Raw genomic sequence first — 26,345 nt, 5'->3', positions numbered from 1 at the left:
ACCTCGAGGACTGATCGATATATTTTATATATCACAACTAGACTAAAATGTTAAAGGATTAAGATCAATTTTAGTTCTTGTGATTTTAATTATTGATTACTTAAGTTTTTATGATTTACTCATGTATAAAATAATTTTTATATTTTAAAAAATATAACATATAAATTCCTCACGTTAAGTCTGAGTTAACTGGTGTTAGAATTTTTTTTTTTTTTTTTTGGTAAGTGATGTTAGTAGGGTGTCGTACGCATACATCCTTTCATACACTAAAAATAAGCTCATGAGCTTCTGCTCCCATCTCAAGTGGATGTGCATCGATCAATTTAACATCATGTATGCAATAATCTCTTGATCTCTCTTCCTCCTCTTGAGTGTTTTCGTTCCCACCGCCTCTCATTTTGTCATCTTCAGCGCCCCCACTCATTGTGCCTACAACGTGGTGATCCAACTCTTCCTCATCTTTACCTTCGGCCTCTCCTACCTTTGCCTCTTTGTCTTTGTTGACCGCTACGAACTCCGCAGCTTCCTCTTCCTCGATAAAATTTTTTTTTTTTAACTTAAATTACACATGTCATTGTATTAATAATTTATTATGAGTCAACATACCATGTAAACATACTCTAATGTCTGTCAACTTATACTTGCTGTGAGAGATTTATATGTTACGTTTTTAAAAATATAATAATTATTTTAGACATAAACAAAACTATAATGACTTAAGTGATCCATGATCGAAATCACATGAGCTAAAATATACCTTTTATTTAAACTTAAATTACATATATCATTATATTAATAATTTATTATGAGTTAGCATATCACAAACTATAACATACGTAGATTATAACATCTGTTAACTCAGACTTGATAGGAGATTTATGTCTAATGAACCTTAACCCTATTTTAAATATCTAAATAAAATTTTATTTATAAAAAAAAAACATAAACTTATCTTTATATCTTAATCTTCGCTCTTTGAATTGAAAGCCTGTTTTATTATTGAGGAAGGCCACGCTGGACGCAAGCATTGGACTCTCAAGACACCATAATCATACCTCTGTCACAGAGATTAATGCAGAGAAGATATGGCAGGTTACAGAAAAGTCGCAAGCATGCTCAGTCCTCGATAGCCCAATGGTTCTCTCCGAATAATTACATGATCAGTGCAGCCCAAGATTATAACACATATTACAGCAACGCGAAACAATAGCACGATAACTGCGAGCCATCAGAGATCCCAATTCCAGAGCTATACATAGAATGGATGTGTCACAGGAGTCGAACGCTTCATGTTAATGCGCCGTCCACTACCAATTCATGGGCATTGTGTCGCTGGATCCACCGTGTTACATGTGAGCTCACCCTGATTCAATCCATACTGTGTACCAACCAAAGTAGTGAGCCATTTGACTCTATGCCACACCACAAACCAACTCAAAAGCAATTCATGTTCCCATCAAACATGTCAATGCATTAAGAACGAGTAGATGAAGGGAAACAGAACCATAAGATAGAAAAGGTGGAATAAAGTACCTTGTGTCTCATCCTTGAGCCCCAAATGTCTGAGTGAAGCCCTTTGTTGTCAATGGAGTTTGTGGCATAAGGGGGGCCACCCTGTGGATTTAAAAGAGGTCTCCTTATGACAACAAAATCCTCGTCACTGTCATATTCCATCCTCCTAGAAGGAATCATGGCTCGTAACACCATTGCCAATAGAAGTGACAGTGCCTGTTGAAGAGAACAAGAAATGTTTGAGAATACAAAGACTTTGCAGGTATTTTCAGTGCTTCAAATCATGTTTTGATTTTACTATCAACTATTTTGTTTTGGAAATTTAGTAAACGATCACCGTTATTGCATAACAACAACATCATTACAAGAACTAATCCAATCCTTATCCACTTCTTATAAAAACTTAAAAATATGGATAAAAATAAAAAGATTTTATATTTTATATCAATTTTTAATTATGCTAATATAAATGGAAATAGGATTTAGATACAGTTTACGCATCAGCTATTACTTCATTTAAAGAAAAAAAAATGAAAATTTTATCACTTTATAAGAGTGAATGTCAAATAGGCTTTCTCAGAAGAAATTTATATTGAAATGCATGCAAAGATTGTAAATTTACACATGAAGATAGCTCCACTATTAAAGTTCACAAGGTTAATATCAATCCTAGGTTTGGGCTAGAATGATACAAGTGAAATCGATACAATTGTTGGATTGAATTAAAGGAATTGGAATTGACTAAGAAAATAGACTAAATTAATATGTATAAAAATATATAATACTTAAAATATAGAATATCATTAAAAAATTTGAGGAAATAATATGCTATGCTAGAGTATTCTTTTATCTTCATATTTAGGGTATATGTTTCAAAAAAATAAATTAAAATTAAAATTAACGATAGTAAAATAAAAAAAGGAAAACCACTAGAAGTAATTATTGTATGTTTATTAGAAAATAAATTGTACTGTATTATACAAGAAAACTAATATATAAAATACCTAAAACTTATCATAACATAACTTTGAAGATAATGATAAACTTCACTGGAACCCAAGTTCTTCTCTAGTCATCATATAAATGAAGTATAGTTACACAAAAATAAATAAAGAAAACATGCAAAATTAGTTCTGAATTTTATAATATTTCTGTTCGTGATAGCATCGTATTTTTAGGAATTATACCCAATTTTGTGCTTTCCTCTCCCTCTGTCTTTTCATCTTTATCGTACTTGACAATGAATGATAAATATTAACGAATGATAAATATTGCCATAGTAGTGGTAGACAGGAAATCAATGGTTGTAATGGTAAGCAAATAGCAATGGCAAGGCTTTTAAATGAAAGTAATCCAATGGCAGTATGAACCTCTACAAACAATAAAAGGGTAAGTTACAATGAGAACAAAGGAAATAAATACTTTTAACCATGGCAAGAAAGGGAATATAACAGTGAAGTATACATGGTGAAAAACACTGCTCACCTGAATAATGATCACTCCTAAAGCAACCCATTTACATGTGTCCATGTTATCTTCTATAAATGCACGAACCCTTTTTAGTTCTCCAGTAGAGTCATATGGAAGGTCCTGCATTACACATGACATATTGCACATGACATTGATGATCCTTTCTGTAGTTTAAACTGATTGTGATTGGTTTTACCTCTTCCCAGTGCTTGTTTAGAACCAGACCACCAACTAGAATTACTTCTAGTATAATCAATGTGGTGCTTAACATTGTAAACTGAGATTTAGCCAGTTAAGAAAGACGTACAAAATTAAGCATTGGACAGATACAAATGTTTCTTGAAAATATTGTATTTCCCAAGAGGTGATCATTTGAGAATTCTTGATAATATTGTATATGTTGAAATACCAGAACAGAAGATAGCAAAATTTAAAAGGCAAAAGCCAAAATGAATTCTTTTAAGTTATGTTGAGAATTTCAGTTGTTACAGCTATACAAGAGATGTTTAGTTTCGGAATTGGAATAATGTAGAGCAATGTAAGCAAGCTACGATTATAAGTGAAGATGTGATGGCACAAGCAAATGGTGAAGTTATCCTTCATGGATCATCATTCAGACAAGTTGGACTACTGCATCACATGATTCAAGAATTCTAGTTACAAGAAACAAAAAGATTATTGGAGATTCAACACTTCAACAACTACCAATGAAATTTAGTTTACAGGATGGAACAAGTTCAAAGGGGACGAGTAATGGAGATTAAACTAATCCCATCTTCTAATGCAACCATAACTGTACGAGATTTGGAAAGACATACTTGAAAAATGAGAAAGCTTCATAGCACGTAGAACAATATATAAGTTGGGTTCTTTAGATATGAAGCCTTCTAGAGAAAAGAGAAATATATTTAATTGAATATATCTAATGTATCCATGGGTCTATATAAGGCCAATGTGTTGTATCATGAGACAGGCAAGTTGATAGGATCAAGGTAATAGGAAACGAAGTGATAAGAGCTTAATAACTAGAAATATGAAGTGGCATATGATGTTTATAAGGTATGGATTTAACCAAAAAATGCACAAAATTATCTTATAAGTGACCACAACCTTGAAACAATGCAATATGCATGCACTTCTTGGGTACTTTTTATAAATCTGAATTAGACAAGAGAGGAGAAAAATGAAGGAGAATAATAGGAAGAATAGTGGAGGTAGGGGTGTTCAGACCGGTTTGAACTGAACCATTAAGGATCGAACCAAACCGAACCATTTTTTAAATTCGGTTTGGTTAAATAAGGTACTCCGAATTGGTTAAATAAGGTACTCCGAACCGGAACTGATTCGGAGCTACCTAACGGAACAGATTTAAAATCGGTTACTTTGGTTCGATTAACCGGTTAATCAATCTATAATTTTAAATAATTTAAAATATATATATTTCAAATGAACCGGTTCAATTCAATTGAACCGAATCAAAATCTTCGTCCAATTAGACGACATAACAAGATTTGTGAAATCGAACCCACGTCATTGGTAAAATTGGACCTTTGGGTATGTTAGATTAGTTGGTTTGAACCGATTAAGGGCTTATGGCAGTGAACTCAACCGGATTGATATCTTTTAAACTAAAATTTGTTCGGTTTGAATTGGTTAATCGAACTAAAGAAGGGTACCCCGAACGAGAACTGTTTATAGCCTTTAAAACTGAATCATTGGTGAATCGGTTCGGATCGAACCGATTTTAAACCAATTCAGTTCAGGGACCCAAACCGGTTTTGAATCGGTTCTATTCAGGTTCGATTTGATTTTCCGATTCGATTTGAACACCCCTAAATAGAGGATTAGAAGTTTGAAGTGTTATAACCAAGACTGATGTTGATGACTTTTTATCTTTTACGATGGATGATAAGTTGTTATCAAGTCAATAATAAGCAAAGTTTCCATCAAAGATTTTCAGTCAGTGCATATTTACTACACACAAACATATAAATATCTTTCAGGCCTAATCAACAATTGACAAACCAGCTCAAAAATAACAAAATACTCAAGTAGTTTGTTGTTGCTCTTCCGCCTAAGAAAGAAGATTTGCAACAACACTATCAATAACTAAATTATATAAAGATTGTAGACGACTCATGGTAAAGCATTACGAAAATTGCATCTTTAACAAACATAAGCAAACAAAATGCTATTACTTCAACGGAAGTGAAACAAATATCATCACAATTATGAATCATTCAAACAGAATAGCATACATCAATAGTAGGATACGAAGCAGAGACAACAACCGTTGATCGCTTCAGCGGCGACATGCCCTATGAACGTGATCAAACATAGGCAGATGCCTACTCCCATCGAAACACACACAAACCTGGCTCATTGGGCAAAAGACAAGCATTAGATCAGGAATCAATAGGGAAGGTAGGCATGATTTACCATGGAGCGGGAAGATGGTCGACATCGAGAGGAAAGTCGTGGCGACGGCAGAGGTTGAGCAACCATAGGGAGTAAATCAAGATGGAGATACCGACGAAGGCTTGGAGAAAATTGAAGAACTTGAGGAGGAAGGCGAGGCAGCCGCTGAAAATGCGAGTCATATCCTCGTTTCCCTCAATCTCTTCTACTTTTCCTTTTTCTTTGTTCGATTGGGTTTTCTTCTTTCTCTTATTATCGACCGCCAATGATCGGTTGGGTGAGAATAGAATAAAATAGAATTGGGAGAATAGGAAACATCCGAGGATAGAATGAATAGTTGTCCATTATTTGGGGGTGACTATAAATATCATTGAATAGAGGGATGTCTGCTGCACATATCCCATTAAATTTATTCTCCATTTTTTTAAAATAATTATATTTGGGTAAAATTCTCGAAAAAAATCTTAAGTTTTTATTTTTTCTTACCTAACATTTTTTTTTACTTTATTCATTCTTTATTTTCTAAAAATTAAGATTATCCTTAATCCTCATCCCTCGTTATTGTTTGTCGTATTTATTACTACGAGACTCTGTTTTGCCACGAGACCTCATCGTTATCATTCTCATAAGTTCTGTGCCATCATGAGACTTCCAGGTAATAATAATAAGAGCTTCAAGAATGTTTTTGTAAAATTCAATAATGATTATACTATGATTAGAGAGGTCGTCGATTGTAATACTCTTAAAGGCATATTAGAGGAGGTCATCAGAACTCATGCCGAAGCTATACTTGAAGATAAAGTGGGTGACGAAGGGGGTGGGAGCCTTTCACTGCACATAGCAGAAGTGATGAGGACGACGACAAGGGTCTTACGATGGTAGAAGTAGTCCATAACACAATGTAATAGCGTGATCACGATAGGACAAAGATGACGATTAACGGGATGAAAGCCGTATCTAATATTATCTTTTTAAAAATAAAGGATGCTTCACGAGAAAATAAAAACTTTGGGCTATGTAAAACTTTACTCATTATTTTTTTTATTTTAGGTCGTTACATTAATATATTTTAATTATATAAATTCATAAAAAATCATCCTTTTGGGTTTTTTTTAATCGAGAATACCCTATTTTCTAAAATTTTTTGATCCTATCTTTTTTTTTTCTAATATCCAAAATACCTCTGACTACCTATTCATTTTTGTTTCATATAAATTGATTTATAGGGTGAATTAGTCTAATTATAACATTTTTATACTGCATTATAGTATTTTGATAATATCAAAAAAATACTGCAACATTATGTTACAAAGATATATGAAGCTCTAATAACCTAATTCAAAACTATTCCCTTTGCGATGTGAAATTAGGATTGAGATATTGTTTGACATTAGTAAAATGCCTAAAATTGAGTAACCATTATGGCTATTAAAATAATATTTATATATGATAATTTGATAGAATTCCAATTGGAAAATTGTTCATGAAATTTTCTCTAATTCAAAGGGGTATCTATGAATATAGAGGTATTCTTATAAGGGCGAATTTTCAGAAAAAGCTCATATCTTTGGTAAATTTTCGTAGGGCGTATTGATCGCGTAAGGAAAAGACATTTTACCCCTTCACCGCTGCCCTCCGCCACCGTTCGCTCCGTCGGACCTGCCCTTGTCTGCGTCGCCCTCGTGCGAGGAAGGAGGGGGCGCAGCAGCGACGACCCTTGCTGCCCTCGCGTGAGCAAGGGCGCAGGCGGCCTCCGCTATCGGCCGCGGGAGAGGGATTCGCACTTCTTATAATATTTATAATTTGAGGAGGTCATATGTGATATTATCATCCCATAGGGTTGTATAGGTATATTTGCCAAACCTAGGGTTTTAGGCGGCTCTGCTCCGTCGCGCTAAGTTTGACGATCTCAAGGAGAACCCTAATAACCCCATTTAGGGTTCTTCCTCATCTCGGTTACCCTCTCCACAATGTCGTCACTGAAGAGAAAAGCCCTTGAGGATTCCAATCCGGAGTTCGTGCCACCCTCTAAATCACCCAGGGAAGCGGCGGTGGTCCGCCTCGACGAGCCGGTGGCGTGCCTCCATGACGTCTCCTACCCCGATGGCTACGCGGCCCCGACGCGGCCCCGCCCTGCCTCCGAGAATTCGAAGACTCCGGCCAGAGAGTTCCCTTTCGAGCTCGACCCCTTCCAGTTGGAAGCCATCAAGTGCCTGGACAGTGGTGAATCCGTCATGGTATGGCCACGTGTCGCTTTCCCTCTGGGTACTTGTTTTTGGTTCCTGGATTTAGTTTGATGAGGAATTGGGGAAATCTATTTTTCTTAGGTGAAGAATTTTTACGTTTTTTGTGTTATTTTTTGTTGGTGTGTGTTAACATACTCTAGCTAGTTCAAAGATCAAATATTTCTTCGGAAATTTCTTTTTATCCAACTTGAAGTAATTTGATTTTTAATCTTCTATTGTTTCTCTTTGGAATTCAAAATTTCTCGTTTGCTTATTTTTTGGACTGCACATTTCGTCTGTTTTATTTGAAGTAGTTTATTGGTGTTACAACTCTCAAAGATACATCGATTTGTGTGGAAGCATTTTAGTGCTGTTTCAAAGGCTCAACATCAGTTTCTTCCCCTAGTCGTATTGGAATAATTTGGTTTCTCCCTTTCATGTTCAAAGTCGTCATCAGAATGAAATTTTTAGATTTCTAGTACCATTAAACATGTTAATGTGGTTTTCCTTTTTCTCAAGATTGGTCGAGTATGTTGACAAGGTCTTCGGATTGTACTTTCTGTGAGATTGTTTTTTTTTCTTGGTGATGGTTTCTGCTAGCTTTGTTTTTTAATGGAGGTGCATTTTCTCATTGTTGAGGTATTCTAGGTCTCGGCACATACATCAGCAGGGAAGACAGTCGTTGCATTGTATGCAATTGCCATGTCTTTGCGAGATCAGCAACGCGTCATCTATACCTCACCCATCAAGGCCCTCAGCAACCAAAAGTACAGGGAATTTAAAGAAGAGTTTTCAGATGTTGGTCTCATGACTGGGGATGTAACCATAGAACCTAATGCCTCTTGCTTGGTAGATCTGTGAGCATATGGCATCTTTCACCTTATACTCTTTGACTACGTTATGTTATTGATCTTATATTCTGTTTTGTAGGTTATGACCACTGAAATTTGGCGTAGTATGCAGTATAAAGGATCAGAAATTATGCGGGAGGTGGCTTGGGTTATTTTTGATGAAGTCCACTACATGCGTGATAGAGAGCGAGGTGTAGTATGGGAAGAAAGCATTGTTATGGCTCCTAAGAACTCACGTTTTGTGTTTCTCTCTGCTACGGTTCCTAATGCTAAGGAGTTTGCAGATTGGGTTGCAAAGGTTCTTTCTCTTCATCATATTTGTTATTTTTTCCATTTAAAATTTACTTCAAATGCCATTTTGAGGATTTTGATACATTAGTTTTAACTGATCAATTTTATAGCATCAAATTTCTCTCTGTTTCATTATGAGGAACACTGAACACTAATTTTTCATCTAACTGTCCATATCAAAGTTTGAACATGTCCGATCATTGAAATATTAGGCACCGTGTTTTTGTATGCACTAGGGTTCTCTTGATGGTTTAATATGTACATCGTACATGTTAAATAATTTTTTTCTTTTCGTTTCAGGTTCATCGAAAACCATGCCATATAGTTTATACAGATTATCGACCTACACCACTTCAGCACTACATTTTTCCTTCTGGGGGCAATGGCCTATATTTGGTAGTGGATGAGAAGGGAAAGTTTAGAGAGGACAGTTTTCAGAAAGCTTTGAATGCCCTTGTTCCAGCTGAGGAGAACAAACGTGATAATGGAAAATGGCAGAAGGCTTTATTAGCTGGTAAGCCTCGTGAGGAAAGTGACATATTTAAGATGGTGAAGATGATAATTCAGCGCCAATATGATCCTGTTATACTTTTCAGCTTTAGCAAAAGGGAATGTGAGTTTCTTGCAATGCAGGTAACACTACTAGTCTTTTGCTCGATAGGATCCTTTGAGTTATATTTATACATTCAAAAAATCCTCAGATGTTTGTTTATCTTTGCTAGTCCAACAATGCACCAACTTTTGAAGATTCATCCTTGTGGCTAGTGGCATAAATTTATAACAATGATTGTTGTTATCAACAGGCTTATTATATATGTGAACTTGCGTGGTTGTACATTTGACTACTAATGTTTAGTTTGTAATTGGTTTTGTTAGAAAAATAGAGCACTATGCCAGACCATTGTCTCTTTAATTGACATTTTTAAGGACTTCTAGTACTTGTGTAATATTAGCAGTAAAGCTCTTTGGATTTTCTGTTTTTTGAATAAAAAATAAATTTATGTTAGACCAAGATTATGATTGTACTTCAATTTATATAACAAAACTTTTCTTGTTAATTTTGTGATACAGATGGCAAAGTTGGACTTAAATGAAGAAGATGAAAAAGTGAATATTGAAACAATATTTTGGAGTGCCATGGATATACTTTCTGATGATGACAAGAAGTTACCTCAGGCAAGATTTAGTTTCATAGCTAATTGTCTTACTCATTTTTTTTGCAAAAAGTACTATCTAGTTTGGAGGCAAAGGTCCTTTTTCCTCCTTTTCTATTCTTCTCTCACCCTTTCTTCTGTCTACTTCTATTTCTTTTTATAATTCTGTGGTGTGACCTTCAAGATCAAGTGAATCTAAGCACAAGTCCTGCTGTATACTTTAATTGGCTGCTTGATCTACTCTTGTTCTGATCTGGTTTCCATTTTACAATTTTTCACCCTAGAAGGTAGCATGGAAAATTTAAATATATTAGATTGGCTTGAACTGATAAAGTTGGAACGGATCATGAATTTAACCTACTCTCTGTTGAATCTGACCATCACCATTGGCCTAAACCATAAAAGTAACTTCTCATAAGATAAGCTTGGTTGATTTCAGACTTGTCAGTTGAACTTGTTTTGAGGGAACTTATGATGAAGCAGAGGATTTTCTTTTCTTTTGGTTGGTATTCTTTCGGGTTTCTCATTTTGTGTTAACATGTGGATTATATTTCCTTTTTGTAATTTACACATTGACTTCTTCATATTTGTTTGGAATTTATTTTTCTTCTTTTTTTAGAAGGGTGATCAATGTTTCTGCCATTAAATGATGCTTTGGTTCTGATAATTGAACTGGGTCATCTTTTAGTGTGTTTTTTAGATATCTTTGTGTTATGCTGTTGAGAAACAATATGTAAGTAGGTAATTTCAATTTTCAATTCCTTGTGTAAACTGTTTCTTGGAAACTGTGGCTTGATGTTTCCTTTGAACATTCTCTGAACAGGTATCAAATATGCTGCCCTTGTTAAAACGTGGAATTGGTGTACATCATTCTGGTCTACTTCCAATTCTGAAAGAAGTGATTGAAATACTTTTTCAAGAGGGTCTCATCAAGGTCAGTGGTAATAGCTTTTAATTTGTATGATTGATGAATTTCATAAGAGATTCATGAAGTTTTCCGGGAAACTATACGACCTTAAAGCCGTGATTGGAGGTTAGCATCCATAGTTTGTGGTACTTTTATTCACTTATTCACAATGATAAAAGATTCGAATTGTTGAGACTAGAAGTCCAATACAACAAATATTTTTCAGATTTACAGTCACAAAATGAATACATTACTATTCAAAGATCCATTCAAAAGAAGTTTAAGACCACAAGGTACCAGATGATTGGAAGTATCAACTTTTAGCTTTTAATTTAGCATACCATTATATTTTAACCTAATTAAACACAAAATGGTGACCATTAAAGCCAATATAATTTGTTAGTAGGTGCCCAAGTGGTTCAATGTGTACTTGTATCCAAAATAGCAGATCGACCTTGACTTGATGTACAATGAACCATCATGACCTTGCATGTTCCATGTTCTAGGTCAAGGTTTTAAATTTCGAATTGTACTGCACATATCGGGCGGTACGTATCGGTTCGTTAGCTGACCAGTACACGGATCACCTTCTACCTTGCGATATCAACTGATGGACAAAACGCGGTAGGGGGCGGAGGGATCGTGGCTACTGTGGTTGGGGAGGTTGCGGTCGACGACGAAGGAAGGGATCCTGGCCCAGGTGGGATTGCTACTTCCTCTTCTCGCTCTCGTCGTCATCTTGGTCTTCTTCCTCACAGTTGTTGAGGGCGGTAGCGATGAGGGAGCGGGAGATGAGCTCGCCCTATGTTAGATCCCCATCGGATCTGGTTGTCGCGGGAGCATTACAGAGTGCCTTGCGAGGGATGAGTTCGAGCTGGGGATGGAGGCGATGCGTCACATCCTCGCCCCCTCCGCCATCACCCCCTTTCCATCTCTCGAGATGGAAAGGGGATATTTTTATAAATAATTTTTATAGTAATTAATATAAAAATACATATGTTTATGAGTAAACATACGTATATAAACATATTTTTACATACATATGTATATAAATATATGTATATAAAAATACATATAGCGAGCAGTATGCTAGGGCATACCGCTCGGTACGGTACAAAATTAAGAACCTTGTTCTAGGTAATATATAGTTCAAGTAGTTTAGCTTGTGAAACCATGAAAATGGATATTTTAGATGAATTGATCGACCCACTTTGGTTAAGCAAAAATGATTCTGTTAAGTTGCTGGATCTATGATTTTTGTACATTTAAGAAGTTTTCATGTATTTCACATGCTTTGTACTCGTGCAATGCATTAAATAGAACTACTTTTAACAAATAGTGAGATGCTTACAAGTAGAATTACTATTTATCATTTAATTTATCATTTATGTGTTATTTTTTGTTCACAGTCAGATGCTTAATTTATTACATATATATCTAATTGTAATATGGCACAATTCTCAGTATGGTTCATGGTGTTTCTAGGACCTCTTTTCTTGGATTTGATTGAATTCGAAATTTGTGCATTGCTGAGTTCCTCAGTTGTGATCATAGATGTGACTGTCACATGTCCTAATCTATATAGTGATTCTTGAACAACATGTTTATAAAAAATTATAACTAATTTAGGTTGGCTAGATGTATCTTTTCTACATATTGAGCTCTCTTTATGGAAATTTTGCCAGATAGTTCAAATCAACATATCTTTCTATTTAATATTTCAGACTTTACATTCTTTGATCTAACTATACCTCTATGCTTGTGATATCAAATTATACTGTTTACCAACATATTTATAAGGTTCCTATGATATTTATAGGTTGCTTTATATGATTTTGTCATATTACTTCTGGTGCTACTTATTTTTAGTGAATGCAATAATTCCTTATCTTGTCTTGTTTGAAACATGATACGTCTGTGATATCTACCTGTTATGCTCTTTTTGTGCATGTGGTACTGACTGCCCAACATTCCAAATGATAAAAGATGCTCATAGCCTTGTTCAGTTTGAATATGATTTGTGACTTCATAATTGGTGCTTTGTGTTATTTTCTTGAAATTTTTTGTTATCTGTGCTGGTTATTTGGAGAAAGTATATTGACCTTTGACTTTTAAGGAGATCCTATCTACTTATAGAAGAAATTCTTTGTTCATAATTTGATGTATGTGAAACAAGCATCTACTCTGAGTCTTTGATGCATTGCTAAACATACAAACTTTCTTCTTCAGTGTTTATTTGCAACAGAAACCTTCAGCATTGGTTTGAACATGCCTGCAAAGACTGTAGTATTTACAAATGTACGCAAATTTGATGGTGATAAATTTCGATGGATATCAAGTGGTGAGTATATTCAAATGAGTGGACGTGCTGGCCGTCGAGGCATAGATCAGCGTGGCATCTGTATTTTAATGGTGGATGAAAAAATGGAGCCATCCACTGCTAAATTAATGGTTAAAGGAAGTGCTGATAGTTTAAACAGGTATGAGATATTCCTCTAAAATTGGATTTATACTTTTTGTTCTTCATTTGGTTACTTCAATTTTTTTTCTTGCCTGACAAAAATGCTGCTGGCACTAATATCATAGTTCCATCATACTCATTGGACATTAATATTTCAGACATTTTTTGTTTTCTTTATAGAGATTCTACACATAATTATGAAGTATGAAATGTAATCCAATGGAGGTTCTTTTATGCTTGTAATTTTGATCTTGCTATCATGAAACTTCAAGATAGACAGTTGGAACTAATGAATGTTCCAGGTAACACTAATCCAAATAACATCTGCATCATATATCAGTTACAAGGATTTGGTGTCAATCAAATATCCAATGTATAGGAAGACTAATACACTTATGACTTCTTACAAGTGAATATTACCAGTGTAGTGTCCTTCCAAGGATCTACTCCATGACGTATGCACCAATCATGTAAGATGATGGCTGACATGGTCTTCGCCTCAGAAAGGGTGGTTCATTTGAAGTCTGGTTTCTCGATAATGTATTTATACATTGTGACTTGTGATACTTGATTTGGGACTTCGGAGTAAAATAGTAGAGCTTGGAAATGGATAACTATCCATCAATTTAGTGATGTAAAATCTTTATGATTTTTAGTTATGCCTCCAAAGAAACAAATTGAAGTGGACTATGGAAATATATGAAACATCATACTTACGTGAACACACACAAAATTAGATTAAAGAGAGAAGGGCTTGCTTAAATGTGTTCAATTTTCTCCCAGGATATTAAAAGTTGCCGATCTGCATCAAGGATCGGCTGATTTAGATCGAAATCTGTGATAGGCAACACCAAGTGTCCTAAAATATTTGACCGCCTAATTTCACCTTTTTTTTGCTTTTTGTTACATGGCTTATCAGAATGTTTGCTATTACTTGGCTATTGTGCTCCCATGAAATGCTGGCACCACATGAAAAATGGCATGTACTCTAGAGTCTAGAGGAAGAAGTGGAAAGAAAATGAAACAATAGGAGCATAAGACATTACATTGAACTCTCTGTTTACATATTTGTCTGTGACAATGGTATAGGACACCGAAACCTCAATGTGGGGCTTTGAAAGAAAAAAACAAGCTGGATTGGACTGCCTGAAAAGGTGCAGCAACCAAAATCAAGCTTACTGGTATGGATGGAATAACATGTTCTATATATCCAATGACAAAGTTATTAAATTCATAAACTTAACAAATTTAGCTAGACCTAGAGAAAATATTAAGAATAGTAATATTATTAATATCAATATTTGAAAAAAAAAGTAATTTATAGAAATTATTGTGTTTTCTATGTTTTGAATTTTCTAATTCCTCTATTTTTTTTATTTATCATTTATTTATTTTTTTTTTTTTTTTTGCTTATATTTTCCTCCGATTTTGTGGCCATCCAATCATCTGATCCATTTTGTAAGATCTGGCCGATTCAAAACTAGATATATTATATTAGAAATGACTGAACTGGTTTGATCTCAATTTTTGAAACCTTGACTTCTCCCTTCTTTTGAATAAGGCACCAATCATGTCCTTTTTATCTAGAGATCATTGTCCAAATGCTACAACTAATGCATGTTTTTCTTAGTTGAGTTTCTCTTTAAATGGCTGATCTTTTAGACTCTTTGCATCAGTTATTTTCAATTCTCTTATTTGAATAAAGGAAACCATAGCATAGCATGTCACAAGAAGGTTTTGGAGAGGCTAATTTTCTTTCCTGGTCTATTGCAAACTGACGTGTAGCACTGGAGCTAGCAAGGACAGTTGTTTTTCTTTTAACATGGATCACTGAAATCAACAGCTGGAAGCTTATCCAAACTCCATTATGATTTTTTTTTGTTTCCTGATTAGTCACAACCTGAAGTATGAGTTTTCATATCAAAGCTGTTGTGCTCAATAACCACTGGTGTTCATGCTACTATAGGCATATCTGGATGCATGTATAATGTCTGCATGTTGGCTCTTGGCTGTGTGCTTGGTTTTATGTTTATCTGCTATGTGCACACATTGTTTAGGAGTATAGGATACCTTTCTAATATGACTTATGTTAACAGTGCCTTCCACTTAAGCTACAACATGCTGTTGAATCAAATAAGGTGTGAAGATGGTGACCCGGAAAAACTTCTTCGAAATTCATTCTACCAATTTCAATCTGATCAATCTCTTCCTGATCTTGAGGTTTGTTGATGTCATCTAAATCTTAGCTTCTTTTTTTGTTCCAGGATGATCCTTGTCACTAGATAAAATGGCATTAAAATATCTTTTCCCTCAAGTATTGAGAATTCTATGATTTGCTTACACATGAATTGAATTGCAAGTTGCTTTAGTTGTATTATGCTTATAACATTATTTTTAGAGCTAATAATTCCAAGTCCACTTTCATTTCTTTTTCTGCAGAAACAATTAAAGGAATTAAAAATGGAGAGAGATTCTATGGTTATTGAAGAGGAGGAGAGCTTGAAGGACTATTATAATCTATTACAGCAGTACCGAAGCTTAAAGAACGATGTCCGTGATATTGTATTCTCCCCGAAGTACTGTTTGCCGTTCTTGCAGCCTGGCCGGCTTGCTAGAATCCGTATAGTTGGTGATGACAAGATGCCATCTTTCTCCGGCGAGGAACAGGTTACGTGGGGAGTAATAATTAGCTTTGAGAGGGTAAAAGGCTCAGCTGAAGGTAAGTGACATATACTATTAACGCCAGTCATTGAAGGATATGCTTAACATTTTTATGAAATTTCCTGTTATTTTAGAAAAATTCTTTATGATGTTTCAGATAGAAGACCTGAGGATGCTAATTACACATGTGATGTCCTCACAAGATGTGTCGTGAATAAGGAAGGAATGAAGAAAACAACGAAGATTGTTCCTTTAAATGAACGCGGAGAACCTGTTGTTGTTTCGTTGCCTCTCTCTCAGGTTACTGAAGCCTCTTTTTCTTGGTTCACTTTTAACTCTCTCACAAGTGCTGTTTTAATTCTCAAGTATGGTGATTTGATCAACAGGTTGATAGTTTAAGCAGTATCCGTCTTTTCATTCCAAAGGATCTCTTGCCACTAGAAGCTCGGGAGAATACTCTGAAGAAGGTTTCAGAAGTTCTTTTAAGATTTGCCAAAGATGGGATACCTCTTTTAGATCCTGAGGAGGATATGAAAGTGAGGATTTGTTCTTTTTCTTTTTTTGTTTGATTTCATCTTGTTTCTGATCTCTTAAGTTTATAAGCATCTCTTTCTTTACAGGTACAATCAAATTCGTATAGAAAAGCTATTAGAAGGATTGAGGCTATCGAAAGCTTATTCCTCAAGCATGAAATCAGAAACTCACTGCTTATTGAACAAAAACTGAAGGTTTTTCATTCTAAGCAAGATTTGACAGCCAGAATCAAGTCGATAAGGAAAGCATTGCAAACTTCAACAGCACTTGCCTTCAAAGACGAGCTTAAAGCAAGGAAACGGGTTCTCCGTAGACTGGGGTATAGCTCCTCTGCCAGCATATTTTTCCAGTTACATATTTCGTCATTGGGTTTTAGGAAACTGAAATATCTTTCCGTCGGTTCCCTTAGTTAAATAGTTTAAATAGATAAATAACATACTTTTGATGCCAAATTTTGTTACTAGTTTCTAGCAGTGTATTTTTTGAAGTTTTGAAAGTTTGTAATCTATGCTGCTTTAGTAAGCAATACAAGTCTATGAAGTGGTTCAAAATGGCAACTGAGTAAATTTTCTCATCTCTGCATTTCTGTCGACATCAAGATATTTGAAATGCCACTTTGTGTTAGCGTCTGAGTTTTATGTTCTAAACAAAAAGGTGCAGTGTGACATTGCTACATAGTTAGGTTCTGCTGAATAGGGGGAGCAAGGGTATAACTTGGATCTTTATTAAAGTGCTACTCGGTTTGATATGCTTATATCTGGTTTACATCTAGTCAATTTTTTGGTTTGGAATAATATGAACTGCTAGTGCATTGTTTGCCATGATAATGTTATGCATATTTTCTTCATTGTGGTGATTTTGGTTTTTACCATTTTGGACTTATCTTAAGCTGTGGCCTTCTGCTAATTGCAGATATATTACCAGTGAGGATGTTGTGGAGCTGAAGGGCAAGGTAGCCTGTGAGATAAGCAGTGCTGATGAACTAACACTAACTGAACTTATGTTTAGCGGGATACTGAAAGATGCCAATTTGGAGGAGATGGTAGCCCTGCTTTCGTGTTTTGTCTGGCAGGAGAAGCTGCAAGATGCCCCTAAGCCAAGGGAAGGGCTTGACCTGCTTTATTCTCAGCTGCAAGAAATAGCAAGAAGGGTTGCCAATGTTCAACTTGAATGCAAGGTGTCTTGATCTATCTTGACTTGCTTTTTGCTATCTTTGGGATGAAAGAGACCGAGATTTGATTACAACTAAAGTTTAACTCAGCAACATCTTTGTTTGCTATGTTCTGGCAGATCCAAATCGACGTCGAGAATTTTGTCAACGCTTTTCGTCCAGACATCATGGAAGCTGTCTATTCATGGGCCAAAGGATCAAAATTTTATCAGATCATGGAAGTAGCTCAAGTTTTCGAAGGTAGCTTAATCAGGGCTATTAAAAGGCTGGAGGAAGTTCTGCAACAGCTAATTCTGGCAGCAAAATCTATCGGAGAAATTGAATTAGAATCCAAATTCGAAGAGGCTGTTACAAAAATTAAGCGAGACATTGTGTTTGCTGCATCTCTATATTTGTAGTAGGAAAAGCAGACTGATGCAGCATGTACTAATGCTTATTATGTGGGTTGAGCAGTTGGTTTCATTGGTTTCCAAAACGATCATTGTACAGAATGAGACATTTCAAGGTTGAAATGGATGGGAGAGGAAGAGGAGCCACCGCAGGTTCAGTTTTGACCCTATCAAACATAACGAAAAAGTGAATTTTATTATTGTAATTTCAGTGATGATTGGAAGTCTTTTTTTTTTCTTTTTTTTTCTTAACTTTGCATGAGCAAAAGATAGAGCTTATTTTCGTTAGTCCTGAAGCACAGATATCTGAATACGAATAATTTATTTCCTACAAATGTGTTTTCGTTTTGCATGAAATGCTACTTGAGATATTTGGTGATCGAAATAAGAAATTTCGTTCAACCTAATTTTGATATTTGTTTTCTTTTATTTTTTTATTATTAAAAAAATATATGCGTGAGGCACACTTGACTAATATATTAAATTCGATTTATTTTATATTTTGATGTATAATATTTATAATATCTCGAGAGTCGAAACTATTTAAGTAAGTAAACTATTTTATGCTTATATTCCGACTGCTAATATAGTAATATAGTTCCAATTACATATGGACACATATTTTACTCGTCCATCTCGAGACTCACCATCTTTGCGGGACCCAATCCATACGCCAGTACAAACAGTTTCCCTGCCAATCCTCAGAAACAACTCGAGTAACTCAGTCCACCAATCTCTGCTATTTCATATAGAATTATGCATCGTGTCCGTGACTCGAACGAGAACAACAACACTGTGCTCCAACGAAAGAAGGCCCAAGCGATCTTGGCCATTAAATCCATCGATCTCATGCCTTACTCAGCACCTTCCATCTCGAGCCAGCGTCTCTTTTGCGTGACCTTGAAAGACTTCGTCTTCGTTCAGCCGTGCTAAATGGTGCCACCGTTGCATTTGCATCTGAAAGCTGACATCCTCACCCCTGCAGCATGATTAGATTCGCCAGGATTCGCACCAAAGCGTGACCAGGAAAGATCTCATCTCTCATCTCTAGAGTAGTGTAGATCTGAACACAAGCAGGTTTTGTCGGCACCAGTGTGCAAAAGATTAATGGTTTATCATACATCGAAACTAAGTATTGGTGGTGGACTAATTACGTATCATCTCATATAATTAATTGGTTTTAGTATTTTGATCTTTATACTAAAAAAAATTACATTCACATCAATCCAAAATAAAATAGTTATGTCTATTTATCATAACATAATCAGTTTTAACAATAGATATATAAAAAATAATTGTAACATTTTAGTTTGCAGGGACGGACGACGTCAATAGTAGTAGACAACAACGACGTTGGAGGGTCGTAGGTGGGTGATGTAGATGAGAAAAACAACGACGATGAGAGATGAGAATCGATTTACATTTGTATTCACGTTGATGCAGATACCTAACGACGAAAGGATATACAAATGTTGAGCGATATCGCTTGATAATTATGACAATACTAATATAGATATAAAGTGATGTCACTCGATAACTGTGTTGATGTTGATACAAATGCAGAAGTAACTCTCACCTCTCGTCGTTATTTTACTCATCCACAACAGTCATCCGTGACCCTCGACGATATTATCGTTTTCCATCACCAACATCATCTGCTATTATAAATTGACTTTAAAATTATTTTTTATCTTTTATTTTTATAAACGATATTATCATAAATGAATTTAAATATTTTTATTTTTATAATTATATAAATATCGATGTAATTTTTTAGAGTGTAAGAATTAAAATATTAAGAATGACTAATTTAGACCGATGACTCCACGGAGTATTACAAAGTTTTCTTAAAAGGAGAAACGATTATATTGATTTAAGACTTGAGTTACAAACAGTAAAACTAAAAGATCATTGGCGGAAAAAAAAATATAGGAAGGGAGTGACTCAAAATTAATCGAGGAAACACAAGAAACGAGCGTAAAAGGCTCAAATTGAAGGGGGCAAAAACAAGAAGGAAAGAAAACCTCGTTGGCAAGAAAAGTTCGACATGGCGAGACACCACCCACTTCCGATCGCCCCCTTGGGGAATCCGCCGCATCATCTTCTCGCCCACGGTCACGCCGTGGCGTAAAGCGTCATCGACGGGGAGAGCATCGACCACGTGCTCCGACGGCGGTGCCCAACGTGCTGGCCACCGAATCCGCAATAGCCCGACGACGCGGGCGCCAGCGCACGTGGAACGTGTCAGCGACCCGAGTGATCTCCTCGGATTCCTCCCCGCGGCTAACGCCGTTAAAATCTGGGATGTCGCAGTTCGAGCCATCCAGACGCGTACACCACATAAAGAATAATTGTCCGCGGAAAGGCTCACCGTAGTGCGTTCCACCGCGGCAGCGCCTTCGGAGGGATCCCCTGTCTCCCGACCCAGTCAGGATTCGACGCTCCTCTCACCCAAACCAGTGGGTCCCATCATATTTGACCTTCGGCCTGTGCGCTGTCCTGGCTTGCACGTGCCGGGCTCCATGTTTCGTGCTGTCGCTCGGATCGTTTGCACGTCCACAATACACTCTTGCTAGTCTCATATGGTCGGCCCCGCGTTGATCCCGTTGCATCCTCCAATCAATGAGAGGGTAATTTTTGAAGGTATATATACATGTGTAAGCAAACATAAACTTCTCTCCCCATCTTCCTTGCACGTAATCGATAGGGAAAACTAAATGTAAAGCGCAATTACACATATATCCTTCCAAAGTCAAACAGATTTTGACCAATGGCAAAAGAATACAACAATATAATAATATATGTGTGTTATTTTTCACCTTAAGCTTAGAAGGGAATAATTAGACTAACAAATATTTTTTTCATGGTGATAGTATATCACTCAAAATCTCGTCGTGTAAAATTTAAAATAATTAATATGATCATAATGCAATCAACAAACTTATTAAAGATTCTAAATTTATAAATTTAATACCTAAAATGCAAGTGTGATAGAGGGTTCCAAATCCACTCATTTAGGAGTTCAAAGCATTATATAATCATTCTTAAGGATGTTAATTAGTTTAGCTAGTAAAAGTTTTAATTATTGATAGTAGAATCATATACCACTTGTTAGTCTCAAAGTTGATTGCTTGATAAAAAGATGAAGGAATGACTTGATTTCAACTGAGGGTGGTGCATGTAATAAATGGTCATAGGAGAATTTATTGATGGAGTCCAGATAATTGATGAAGTGACGAAATCACCAATGAAAAATTATTCGATCAGAACGTATTTATCGAGACTTTGTAAAAGTTTAAAATATAAAAAAATTTGATTCGATCTCTTCGATAAGTTGATAACGAGATGACAACTACGATAGTACAATCTTCGTAAATATAACTATTTATTACGATAATATACTCATGATAATAAATAATCTATATGTTGAACTCGAAACATCCACCATCATTTATGACGCCTCACTTCATAACAAAAAAATAAAAATTCTATTTGTGTATTAATTATCCTTACAAATTACTAACTAAATCTTATCAACTAAAGATATATCTATATAATGGTTGATTAGCCTAATTAAAGTTTGTCCCAATAAGATGATAATATAAAAAACTGTACATTTTCTGACTAAACCTTTTGATTCTATCTGTTCAAAATCCTATCGAGTCTCTATCCATTGACTTTGAAAATGCTACAAAACTAATTATTTTGTAAGTATTTTTTCAAACTCATACGGATCAGACCATGAGACATAACAGTAATTATCGATAAATAGCTGCACTCATTTTGATACCCAAAACTTTCACTTTACCTTTCCACGTCCGAATTCTTGACTTCTCCGATTCCTAAGTCTTTAAGGGAGCATTCATTTCAGACATGACAAATGTGTGGGTCCCACAGAACTACACTCTGCCTCAGCAAAGTCTGTCCTAACCCGCATACCTCTTCTCTTCTCTTAAACAGCCCAGAAATCCCCATCCCCATCTCTTCCGCCTTGAAAGAGTTGTCGTCACCTCCTCCTCCTCCACCACCACCACCAAGGCAACGACAATGACTGGATTCCACCCGTTTGATCTCTTCGACCCCCTCCTCCCTTCCTTCGACTACCTCGAATCCTCACTCTCCACCTTCACCTCTCCCTTGTCGCGACCGCTGGCGCTGGTGGACGAGCTCCATCACCACCATCGCTCCCTAGACTTCGCCCTTGACCTGCTTAACCCCTCACCGTTCCCACCTGTCGATCTCCCATCACAATGCCTCCTCCCATCCCCCTTGACCCCCCCCCTCGACCTTCTCCCCGCCGCTGACCCCTTCGGCTTCGAGCGCTCTGCCATCGCCTCGTTCAAGAGGCTCCGCGAGCGGGCGGACACGGAGCTGTGCCTCCGGGACCTCAGTGATCGGGTCACCGCCCTCGAGCTCGGGCTCGGCCGGGCCCATAGCCGGGATCTCGATCGTAAGTACACATGGACGGCGGAGATCAACGGGCCTAGGGAGCTCGGGCTCGACCGAAAGTACAAGTGGATGGCCGCCGCCAAGGCGGGCGGGGAGAGGGCGCTGAAGTGTACTGCGGAGTTCAAGGGGGCGGAAGAGGACGAGGGGTTCGATCGGAAGTTCGTCTGGGCGGCGAACGGGAAAGGAGTCGGCGAGACGAACGTGAAGTGGACGGCGGAGTTCAAGGGGAAGGGGAAGGACTCGCCGCTGAGCCGCGCGTACACGTGGGCGTCCTCGACAAAGCCTCGTGAGGACGACGAAGAGGAGAAGGCGGCGAAGAAGGAGAAGAAGAAGGAAAAGAAAGCGAAGGAAGGAACCGTCCATGTGGTGGAGATTGAAGAGAAGAATCCTGGAGCAATCGCCATCAGAAAGGTCTCAGATCATTCTCATTGATGATCTTTTTGATAATAGACTTTTGGATGAGGTTTAGTTGCTTCTAAGGTCTTTCTGATCCCATCTTAGCGTTTGTCTAGAAAATATTTGGATATCATTGGGTTGTTTCTGAGGTAAAACTTCAGTTCTCCTCTTCATTAAGAACATTGTAGAGCATTACATTGCCAGACTGCTACATACATATTTCCTCATTTAGAATATTCTATAGGCATTCCAAAATCTCTCTCTTTTCTTAATGTTTGTAGTCCTTAGTTCAAAATAGGAGGGGTGATTTAGTAGCTTTACACATAACAATGCATAGTCCGACTCAAACTTAGGGTGCTTTTCATCCTTATGAATTTAAAGCTGATTCTTCTCGGCTTTTAATTTTGCAAATGAGGGATTGTGTTTTTAGTAGCTTGCATTAAAAAAGTTATGCTTTCTAGTTTCTAGTGCTCGGTAATATGATTGGCCGGCCAGTTTTAGTATTCATTCTGTATTTGTTGCAACTGAGCATTTTGTACGCGTTAGATTATTGATCGGTATTGATGCTGATTTAAGTTTGTGGATGTTGGAAAGGCTTTTACCAAGAGATGCAACAAGGGGAAAAAGAAAGAACTGACACCACAAGACGCTGCATTGCTGATCCAAGTGACCTTCAGGTCTCATCTGGCTCGCCGCTCCCAGATTCTTCGCTGCCTTCGAGAGCTGGCAGTGGCCAAAGCCAGATTGAAGGAGATCAGAGCTTTCTTCTATAATTTCTCTTATCGCAGACGCATATCAAAGGATGCAGAAGAGTGCCAAAGGTTTTCTGAGAAAATTATTGTTCTCCTCCTGACTGTAGACGCCATTGAGGTAACTTATAGTGTGGCAGAAACCTCATAATTTATCTCTCATGATAGTCTCGTGGTACATGTTATTGGAACATATTTTATTTTTCCTCTCATAGTCTTTTATGGTTACTCCTTAATGTTTTAAAATAATTTATTCTCCATGATGGTGTTGATTTATTGATTGTTATTCCATATGTCTTCTCTTCTTCATCTTTGTTTTTTTTTCCCTACTGTGTAGGAAAATTTATAAGGCTTCCACGTGTGAAAAATCATTGTCTTTAAGGTGATGTTTGCCCCCACTATGAATAGTTCATTATTGGGTTTAATGGCAAAGCACCTTCAGGATACAAAGTCATCAGAAATATGCAGAAGAAAATAGAAAGATTTCACTTATGAGCTTCTTTATGCATCTGAAAAAGAAAAGAAGAAAGTAAATAAGGGGTAGAAAAAGATCATTTTGGCAGTCAATAGTACCTTGTAGCTCTATCAAAGTTTGAGTTGAAACTAAAAATCGAGAATTCACATATATAAGTGCTTGGTTTGAGTGGAATGGTGAGGTTCACATGATCATGAGGTATTTGGTTGAGTTCTTGATTTAGTTTGTAATAGTATCCATTAATGTCTGTCAACTTTTATTGGACCAACCTTGGCAATCTGATCAAAAGACAGGCAACATGGACTAGGTGTAGATTTTGTTCAGTGCAGAAGAGTGCACTTGTATCAAACATTAGGTGGGCAGATAATCCTTCCAAGCATTAAGAAACTAGGTGACAAGACTTTGGTGGTTTGGCATGATGATTGGTTGGACGCTATGGAGTTTCCCAAAATTTTGTAGTGTCATCTTGCTGGTTTATGAGTTGGCAATTGTGATATCTTACTTGGTTCAGGATGATGTTTTGTCTGAATTTGCAAATTATTGGAGTAGTCAGTGCAATGTTGTACTCTTTGCATTTTATGATTGGTATTCTTGGGTATACAACTGTTACAATCTGAAAGCTGATGATTTACGCAATAATTGTGTTATCTATACCACTTGGAACTGTGGACTGATGCACAAACTGATAAGGATGTGAAGTAATATAGGTTTAATACATTTTCAATGTTCTACAGTGCAATATACTCAAACGTGAGGGATTATGGATTTAAGGTTATGTCATCAGACTGTGCTGTCGCAATAAATAATTCTATATTCTGTCCATCCCAATTTTTAAGGCAGCTAACAGAGCAGGCATAAGTTGGCATACTTTCGTTTGGCCTATTCTTGTGTTCACCAAATGCCAATTGTGTGTATGTATAGGCTGACTTGGATACAAGAAACCTCGGGCCTTGCTTTGGCCAATTAAAGGACTTCGTTTTCACCAAATGGCAATTGTGTTTATGTTATTTTAGTGATGAAATGAGGAACGGGCAGTGTGATAGTAGGTTATCTGGCCATGATCATTGTGTTGCAGAGATAGATTGCAGTGGAGGTAGGTGGTGATGGGAGGAGAGAGCTGATGGTCTTCATGACCAGATGAAGTCAGGTAGGCAGGTGGTGCTAATGTGAGCAGAAGGTCTGGATCCAGCCTGGGGACTTGAATACAAAGCTTTAGATTCTTATCAGCACCCCTAGATCAGAGGCCTATGGACATATTCTGATGCCAAGCCTTGAACTTAGGTGGGACTTATAAATGTGTAAGCCATTTCGAATTTAGCCTTTAGCAAAACCATTGTGTTACTCTTAAGAAACCACTCATAGCTAAGTATTCTGACACCATGCAGAATTGGCAAGTCACTAAATGATGCAACTCTTTTAAATAAGTTTGAGGTGATCCTATTTTCACCTTCAAGGTTGGGACAAATGGTATGCTTACAATTCTATTTTGATTTCTTCTCATTTGTGCTTCTCATTGTATGCACTGTAGTAGAAGTTACATAATACTTGGTCACATGTTTCTAAAAGAGACTAAAAACTATCTGCACGTGAAATTTGAATCTTCTGCAAATTTGTTAAGTCATTGAATCTGATTGGTGTCATATAAGGGATACATTGAATCTGCAAATTTACTTCTCATTTTCTTTTGTGCTCAATCGACTATATCTGCCACCTGCCTTGATGTTAGGGACCGGATTACATGGTGCGGGCAGCAAAGAAATCAATGGTTGAAGAACTTGACGCAATGCTAGAGGTGGTCGATCCACAACCATCTGGGAAGTTGGGTTCTATGAGGCGTAGAAAGTTTGATCTTCCTGATGCTGGTCAAATCTCAAAGGAAATGATGGTAGGTGTTGCTGAAGTGGTTCAGCTGCTTGATCAAGAGTAACTACGAACAAGGAGAAATAACCTATCGCAGTTAGAGATGTCAACTTGATAGGCATGGAGGACATTATGGTATCTTAGAGAGAGGTTTCAAGGACTTGTGCTTCTTCTTGTCTTGTAATACTGGTTTTATGTTGGTTGGTGGAACTGCTTTAGATTTTTGCTGGTTACTTCTTTTTATGCTCTTAAATAGTGGATCTTATTTGTGTTCTAAGCCAACCTGCATCTAGTGATCTTTATGGCCATTTCCTTATTGCATTTGGATTTTGGGGTTTCATGTTGATAACACCAAGCAGTCCTCGCATCGAA

The 26,345-nt window shown here is 36.8% G+C and overlaps 3 protein-coding genes across 5 annotated transcripts; 2 read left to right on the top strand and 1 right to left on the bottom strand.

Annotated features, from left to right (window-relative positions):
- Positions 1-1,015: 1,015 nt before the first annotated feature.
- Positions 1,016-5,737, bottom strand: LOC135631950 (tetraspanin-20-like). The gene is made up of 6 exons (XM_065140121.1): positions 5,422-5,737; positions 5,257-5,356; positions 3,179-3,259; positions 2,998-3,102; positions 1,534-1,728; positions 1,016-1,378 (listed from the first exon to the last, which is right to left on the bottom strand). Exons 1-6 carry the CDS (start codon positions 5,580-5,582, stop codon positions 1,316-1,318), a joined length of 705 nt encoding a protein of 234 aa, XP_064996193.1. The 5' UTR covers positions 5,583-5,737; the 3' UTR covers positions 1,016-1,315.
- A 1,289-nt stretch (positions 5,738-7,026) lies between these two features.
- LOC103975252 (DExH-box ATP-dependent RNA helicase DExH9) lies at positions 7,027-18,282 on the top strand. Of its 3 annotated transcripts, none has more exons than XM_009390165.3 (14): positions 7,027-7,637; positions 8,274-8,474; positions 8,556-8,774; positions 9,068-9,400; positions 9,839-9,943; positions 10,745-10,855; positions 13,058-13,308; positions 15,386-15,509; positions 15,729-16,008; positions 16,108-16,250; positions 16,337-16,486; positions 16,571-16,803; positions 17,397-17,661; positions 17,775-18,282. In XM_009390165.3, exons 1-14 carry the CDS (start codon positions 7,371-7,373, stop codon positions 18,051-18,053), a joined length of 2,961 nt encoding a protein of 986 aa, XP_009388440.2. In that variant the 5' UTR covers positions 7,027-7,370; the 3' UTR covers positions 18,054-18,282. The 3 variants fall into 3 exon arrangements, with proteins under 3 accessions (XP_009388440.2, XP_009388441.2, XP_064996192.1); XM_009390166.3 differs by having other exon boundaries at positions 7,448-7,637; positions 8,274-8,482; XM_065140120.1 differs by having other exon boundaries at positions 7,504-7,637; positions 8,265-8,474.
- Positions 18,283-21,995: 3,713 nt separating this feature from the next.
- Positions 21,996-26,281, top strand: LOC135632049 (BAG family molecular chaperone regulator 7-like). Its single transcript, XM_065140356.1, has 3 exons — positions 21,996-22,904; positions 23,484-23,759; positions 25,840-26,281. Exons 1-3 carry the CDS (start codon positions 22,092-22,094, stop codon positions 26,038-26,040), a joined length of 1,290 nt encoding a protein of 429 aa, XP_064996428.1. The 5' UTR covers positions 21,996-22,091; the 3' UTR covers positions 26,041-26,281.
- Positions 26,282-26,345: the final 64 nt, after the last annotated feature.

The sequence above is a fragment of the Musa acuminata genome, chromosome BXJ3-2 (genome assembly GCF_036884655.1).
Source record: "Musa acuminata AAA Group cultivar baxijiao chromosome BXJ3-2, Cavendish_Baxijiao_AAA, whole genome shotgun sequence".
Taxonomy (NCBI): domain Eukaryota; kingdom Viridiplantae; phylum Streptophyta; class Magnoliopsida; order Zingiberales; family Musaceae; genus Musa; species Musa acuminata.
This window is presented reverse-complemented; position numbering and strand designations above follow the sequence as displayed.

Bases quoted from the DNA above. Each gene is read 5' to 3' on its own strand.
- LOC135631950 (XM_065140121.1), bottom strand. From the start codon at position 5,582: ATGACTCGCATTTTCAGCGGCTGCCTCGCCTTCCTCCTCAAGTTCTTC. The intron at 3,260-5,256 runs GTATCCTACTAT...GCTAAATCTCAG, and splicing joins ACGGTTGTTGTCTCTGCTTC to TTTACAATGTTAAGCACCAC. The intron at 1,729-2,997 runs GTGAGCAGTGTT...TCTCTTCAACAG, and splicing joins TAGGAGTGATCATTATTCAG to GCACTGTCACTTCTATTGGC.
- LOC103975252 (XM_009390165.3), top strand. From the start codon at position 7,371: ATGTCGTCACTGAAGAGAAAAGCCCTTGAGGATTCCAATCCGGAGTTC. The intron at 16,804-17,396 runs GTATAGCTCCTC...TGCTAATTGCAG, and splicing joins CGGGTTCTCCGTAGACTGGG to ATATATTACCAGTGAGGATG. The intron at 17,662-17,774 runs GTGTCTTGATCT...ATGTTCTGGCAG, and splicing joins ATGTTCAACTTGAATGCAAG to ATCCAAATCGACGTCGAGAA.
- LOC135632049 (XM_065140356.1), top strand. From the start codon at position 22,092: ATGACTGGATTCCACCCGTTTGATCTCTTCGACCCCCTCCTCCCTTCC. The intron at 22,905-23,483 runs GTCTCAGATCAT...GATGTTGGAAAG, and splicing joins GAGCAATCGCCATCAGAAAG to GCTTTTACCAAGAGATGCAA. The intron at 23,760-25,839 runs GTAACTTATAGT...CCTTGATGTTAG, and splicing joins TGACTGTAGACGCCATTGAG to GGACCGGATTACATGGTGCG.